The sequence below is a fragment of the Suricata suricatta genome, chromosome 12, assembly GCF_006229205.1.
Source record: "Suricata suricatta isolate VVHF042 chromosome 12, meerkat_22Aug2017_6uvM2_HiC, whole genome shotgun sequence".
In the NCBI taxonomy this organism is placed as follows: Eukaryota; Metazoa; Chordata; class Mammalia; order Carnivora; family Herpestidae; genus Suricata; species Suricata suricatta.
This window is the reverse complement of record NC_043711.1, coordinates 6,544,995-6,551,734: the sequence shown is the minus strand read 5'-3', so window position 1 is coordinate 6,551,734 and position 6,740 is coordinate 6,544,995. Positions and strand designations below refer to the sequence as shown.

General features: G+C 40.5%; 2 protein-coding genes across 2 annotated transcripts in view; one reads left to right on the top strand and one right to left on the bottom strand.

Annotated features, from left to right (window-relative positions):
• Positions 1 to 1,151, top strand: part of LOC115273487 (olfactory receptor 18-like) — a 5,311-nt gene extending 4,160 nt beyond the window's left edge. Inside the window, exon 3 of the mRNA XM_029916547.1 lies at positions 1,007 to 1,151. Coding sequence (XP_029772407.1) covers positions 1,007 to 1,151 — 145 coding nt within the window. The remainder of the gene's footprint in view (positions 1 to 1,006) is intronic.
• Positions 1,152 to 6,035: 4,884 nt separating this feature from the next.
• LOC115273485 (olfactory receptor 7D4-like) overlaps positions 6,036 to 6,740 on the bottom strand; it is a 1,106-nt gene continuing 401 nt past the window's right edge. The window contains exon 2 of the mRNA XM_029916546.1: positions 6,036 to 6,613. Within this exon, the coding sequence (XP_029772406.1) occupies positions 6,036 to 6,613 (578 nt within the window). The remainder of the gene's footprint in view (positions 6,614 to 6,740) is intronic.

Sequence of the window (6,740 nt, the reverse complement as noted above, 5' to 3'; positions counted from 1 at the left end):
CAAGAGAGGGATGCAAAACTTGAGAGACTATTGAATGCTGAAAATGAACTGAGGGTTGAAGGGGAAGGGGGAGGGGGGAAAAGAGGTGGTGGTGATGGTGGAGGGCACTTAAGGGGAAGAGCACTGGGTGTTGTATGGAAAACAATTTGACAATAAAATATTATGGGAAAAAAAAAGAAAAGCAGTGCAGAGTTTGCTATATTAAGGTAACATACATATTCCCATGTGTATTACCCTTTTTATTTTAAAACATTATACCCTTGGTATAGATAAAGCATGCTTTAAAAATGACACTTTTGGCTGCTGCTATTGTATTCAGATTTCTAAAGTCAATGGTCCAACCTCTTATTTCATGGCAAGGTTTGCCAGGGCCCCACACATTCTTCTGTTCACTGGATTTTGAAGACATTGCCCAATGGAATGACCACCGTGATCAACACTGAGGCTATTCCTGTTCTTCTTGGAAGAGGAGCTATCTGAAGAACTCGGAAACATTCCAATGCTGGTCCATTAGTTGAAGGTGCTTTAACTGCATACCAGCAGCATACTACTTACTCTCTTCTTGTTTCCACTGTCATATTCACTAGCATCTAGCATCGAGCACAAAAAATATAGCTGTTCAGATTTTCAAGTGAAAGACCTACGACTCCCTTCCAGGTCACCCAAATTTTGTCATTTTAGGTCCTTGTTTTATTTCTCTTCATATGACAGCATTAAATGATCTGTATAGCACTGTTTTAGTATATGATTTGCTTTTCTCATTCCTCAAAAACAACTCATACTCACGTTTTATTATTGCTCTTACAAGAGTGTGTTAAATGGGTCCTTAATATTAGCTTTCTCCCTGTGTACATGGCAGCCAGATTGAAGTTTTAGGTATAGTCCAAAACTGGTGACTTCCCTGATTAAAATCTTCTAGTCACTTTCTGTTACTCCTAGAATAAATATTGAACCCCTTGCCACGGTCTATAACATCCTCCAGTTAGTCTCGTGTATCCTTTTCCAGTTCATTGACTGGTTTCTGGACCAGCACCATTAGCTTTACCAGGGAACTTACAAATGTGAATTTTCATACCCTCTCCAGATCAGCTAAATCAGAACCCCTGCAACTGGAACTCAGCCATCTGTATTTGAACAAGCCCACCAGGTGATTCTGTTGCACACTAAGGATGAGAACCATTTGCATAGACATATTGGCTATCATATCCTTTTTTATTTAAACACTTTATTGTTCATTTTTGAGATAGAGAAGACAGAGCAGAGCAGGGGAGGGGCAGGCAGATAGAGAGAGAGAGATAGAGAGAAGTAGACAGAGAATCCAAAAGGCTTTAGGCTCTGAACCATCAGCACAGAGCCCGACAGAGGGCTTAAACCCATAAACCATGAGACTGTGACTTGAGCGAAAGTTGAACTCTAAACAGACTGAGCCACCAAGGCACCCCTCTTATTTTTCTTTAAACAGACTGTATTCTTTCAGTCTCTGGAACAACATACTTAATTCTCTCTGCCTAAAATTTTCTTCCCCTTTATTACTCAATTTTCCATGCAAATACAAAAAATTAAACGTGTTTTCTCTCTCTGGGATGCCTGCATGGCTCAGTCAGTTCAGGACCAACTCTTGATTTCGGCTGAAGTCATGATCTCAGAGTTCATGAGTTGGAGCCCTGCATCAGGCTCCATGGTGACAGTGAGGAACCTGCTTGGGGTTCTCTTTATCTTTCCCACTCTTCTGCACCTCCTGGGCTCTCTCTCTCTCTCTCTCTCTTTCAAAATAAGTAAAATAAACTTAGAAAAGGATTCCTTCTCTGACATTCATCTAAATTCTCCTGATATTCTCTCCATCAGGTTAGTCTCTATTCGTCTATTACTCCCCTTATTTCTGAGTAAACTCATGCATTTTGAGTATAAGGCACAGTCTCTGTACCAGGCTGCCTCATCTATTCTGTTCCATATTAAACTGATGCATCAAGAAAGTGGGTTTTCTTTTCATCCAGTCTGAAGTCCTCTGCAAGAGGCAATATAATTTGTTTAAACAAGGAAGACACTGGGCAATTTCATCAAATAATACATTGATAGAAATTTGTTAGGAAGTCTAGACACATATTGTGTGCCCAAATAAAACTACATTGCACATAAAAAGGTAGAAGTCTTTATTCAAAACTATTGCAATAAGGGAGAGAGATTCACCTGAACTCCACAGAGCAAAAGCAGGAGGATTTTCAAAGCTGGGTGAGCTCATGTAAAAGGGTTGGAAGATTTGGAGGTGGGGGGTGTTGGTCAGTGTGACTAGCCTATCTGTGTTTGCTAAGTGCTGCTTATTGAATTGAAATGCCTACCCTCCTAAAGAAGGAAGCCGGGAAATAAAGGATCTAACTTTATTGAAGTGCATATTTCAAAGGGATGGCTCCTGGGTCTTTAATGAAGACATCCTGGGTTGTAAAACTGATGACAAAAGACAGGACAGGGGCCTGCAGTCAGGAAGAAACGTGTTTTAAGTTTAGTCAAGCTACAGAGAATGTTAAGGAAGTCTTAGTCAAATAATATCTAAAATTTCCACTCGTGATCCAAATTTGCAATAGATTTTTATATAGTTTATTGTCAAATTGGTTTCCATATAATTCCCAGTGCTCTTCCCCACAAGTGCCCTCCTAATGACTATCACCTCCCTCCCCCTTTACCACTCCCCCTTCAACCCTTGGTTCGTATTTAGTATTCAAGAGTCTCTCATAATTTGCCTCACCCTCTCTCCTTAACTCTTTTTCTCCTTCCTTTTCCCAGGATCCTCTGTTAGGTTTCTCCTGTTAGACCCATGAGTGTCCTTCTCTGTCTGACTTGTCTCTCTTACCATGACACCAACGAGGTCCATCTACTTTGCTACAAATGGCCAGATTTCCTTCTTTCTCATGGCCATGGAGTATTCCATTGTATAGATAAATCACATCTTCTTGATCCATTCATCAGTTGATGGCTCTTTCCATGATTTGACTATTGTTGAAACTGCTACTATGAACATTGAGGTACATGTGCCCCTATGCATCAGCACTTCTGTCACCCTTGGGTAAATCCCTAGCAGTGCTATTGCTTGGTCATAGAAGAGTTCTATTGATAGTTTTTTGAGGAACCTCCACACTGTTTTCCAGAGCCGCTGCACCAGTTTACATTCCCACCAACAGTGTAGGAGGGTGCCCGTTTCGCCACATCCTTGCCAGCATCTATAGTCTTGATTTGCTCATTTTAGCCACTCTGACGAAATGAGGTGGTATCTCAGGTGGTTTTGATTTGTATTTTTCTGATGATGTGTGATGCTGAGCATCATTTCATGTGTCTGTTGGCCTTCTGAATGTCCTCTTGAGAAGTGTCTATGCCTGTCTTCTGCCCATTTCATCGCTGGATTATTCGTTTTTCAGGTGTGGAGTTTGGTGAGTTCCTTGTAGATTTTGGATCCTAGCACTTTATCCGATATGTCATTTGCCACTATATTTTCCCATCCCATCAGTTGCCTATTAATTTTCTTGACTGTTTCCTTTGCAGTGCAGAAGCTTTTTATCTTGATGAGGTCCCAATAGTTTATTTTGGTTTTTGATTCCCTTGCCTTTGGGGATGCGTCAAGTAGGGAATTGTGGAGGTTGAGAAATCAAGAAACTGATCCCATTCACAATTCCATGAAAAACCTGAAAATATCTAGGAACATACCTAACCAAAGATGTAAAAGACCTATATGATTAAAAGTATAGAAACCTTATGAAAGAAATTGAAGAAGACACAAAGAAATGGGAAAACATTCCATGCTCATGGATTGGAAGAATAATCATTAAAATATCATTTTACCCAAAGCAATCTACACATTCAGTGCAATCCAAATCAAACTGGGCCAGCATTCTTCTCAAAGCTAGAACAAACTATCCTGAAATTCATATGTAATCACAAAAATCCCGAATAGCCAAAGTAATATTGAAGAAGAAAACCTAAAGGGGAGGCATCACAATCCCAGACTTTAGCCTCTACTACTAAACTGTCATCAAGAGAGTATGGTACTAGCACAAAAACAGACACATAGACCAATGGAATAGAATAGAGAACCCAGAACTGGGTCCACAAATGTATGGCCAATTAATCTTTGACAAGCAGGAAAGAGGATCCAATCAAAAAAAGACTGCCTTTTTAGCAGATGGTTCTGGGAGAACAATATGGACAGCAACATGCAGAAGAATGATACTAGACCACTCTCTTACACTATACACAAAAATAAACTCAAAATGGATGAAGGACTTGAATGTTAGACAGGAAACTATCAAAACCCAGATCAAATCTGTAATTCTTGAGTGTTTTAATGTGGCCCAGTTAGATAAACTCCATACCCATATAGAAATTCTACATTACATTTACAAGTATCTTGAGTTCTAAACTTAAATGGCAGTAGCATTGACATGGGTCATTGAGCAACGAATCCAGAATGTTGACTGGGATCCATGAGCCACAGAGACCTGTGGTGGTGGTAACAGATTATAGATGAGCAGACATCAGGAGTAATAGTTGACTTAGATAACCGAAAATATCTAAAGCAAGTCAGCAATTATGAGATGTTGGCTACCACAATTGAACATCCTGATTCTTTTGCCATTTCCAGATGAAAGTCTGTTTTTAGACACAAAGCCTAAAAGAAATTAAGGGAGAGGTGGGTCCCCCTTTTGGAAATCCGTAAATTAGTTTTTCAGAATGGTAGTATCCCTTGAGGAAACACCTCGATGGAAATTGATTCTGTCAGACGCCTTTTAAGCTGGAGTGGTCAGCAATTCATCATTACCAGGAAGAACATTTATGTGTTTCTTTTTTTCTTCCTATTGCTGTGCCTTGGCAAACACCACAATCAAACACTTAACACACTGTCCAATTTATTTATGGTGTAGTAGATATGAATGTAAACTTTTATCAAGAGATCCAGTAGTCCTAACATATTCTGCCTCACCTGAGAAACACAGGATCACATATCTAGAGAGTAGTGATTCTGTGATTCTATTCTTACTTTCCTGAATTATAATCTGGTGCTGCATCCTGACACCATACTCAAAGATATGTTTCCTTTCACACGGATTTTTTTTTTTATCACTGTCTGGTGTCCTGTGTTGTACCCTTGGCAAATTCACCTGAATTTCCAGGCAACTAAACCAAATGATAGAATAGGGCCTGATCAATTCTGATACTCTGGACCCTCAAGATGTTCTATCTTTTGTGATATATTTTTACAGCTTATTTTGGAAATACACTCCATAAACATATGGAGAAAAGTTCAACCTTGCTAATAAACAATTAAGCCAACCAAGCATATTCTGTTTGGCCACATAATGTGATCAGAAACTCAGAACCTGGCATTAAGCTATATTAGAACAATGATTTTTTTTCTGTGTTTTTTTTTTCTCCAGTGTTGTTTTCTAGACACTCTGACAGACTAGCACTCCAAAGGGGCTTAGCAAATAAGAACTAACAACGGTTATTAATAAAATGCACTATTTCATAATCCTTATGCAACTATTCAGAATTGGTAGTATAAGTGGCTGGAGGACTGGAAATCCAAGGAAAGGCGCAGCAATAAGAAAGGAAAAGGACAGGGCTTGGAGAGTAGAATTATGGACAACAGAGAAGTCTACATAAGAGGTTAAATTATATATAAAAAGTACTCACAAGACAGTTCTGAGCAAAGTCACTTACTTATGAAGGATGGGTGAGAAGTAAAACTCAATGTGATTAGGAGCCAGGATTTTTTTCATAATTAAAAAAAGTTTATTTAGTTTTGAGAGAGAGAGCTAGAGAGAGAGTGTGTGTGAGCAAGGGAGGGCAGAGAGTGAGTGAGGCACAGAATACGAAGCAAGCTCCAGGCTCTGCTCTCTCAGCACAGAGCCCAAAGCAGGGCTCAAACTCACAAACCATAAGATCATGACCTGAGCTGAAGCCTGACACTTAATCAACTGAGCCATCCAGGGGCCCCAGGAGGCAGGATTTTCTTAGCCAACTGCTGCTACCACTGTCAACTCAAAAACTCAGGACAAGTGTTCCCATCCCTGAACATAAAGTGTTCTCCTGAGAATTTCTTGTAATGCCCTCTTGATGTCCCTGTTCCGTAGGCTGTAGATGAAGGGATTCAGCATTGGGGTGACCACGGTGTACATTACAAAGGCGATCATTCTCCTCCAAGAAGATGCATCAGAACTGAGGTACACACCAAACCCTGTGCCATAGAATAAGGAAACCACAGACAGGTGAGATACACAGGTAGAAAATGTCTTATACTTCCCAGTGGCTGACGGGATTCTCAGGATTGAGGAGGCAATTCGGCTATAAGAGAAAAGGATCCCAGAGAAGGGAACAATGCCAAGACAGCTAGTTACCATATATAGCAGGATATGATTGACCGATGTGTCTGAGTAGGCAAGCATGAGGACCTGAGCAAGTTCACAGTAAAAGTGTGGAATTAGCCCGTTGGTGCAGAAGGACAGCCGCAACATCAAGAGACTCTGGATCGGGGAGTATGACAAGCTGATGAACCAGGACACAAGAACCAGGAGGCCACAGACACATGGGTTCATGATGACTGGGTAGTGCAAGGGGTGACAGATGGCTACAAACCGGTCATAGGCCATCACAGTGAGGAGAAACGTGTCCATGCCCCCAAAAACCATAAAAAAATACATCTGGGCAATGCAGCCGGCATAGGTGATAGATTTGCTCTGTGTTTGGATGTTCAC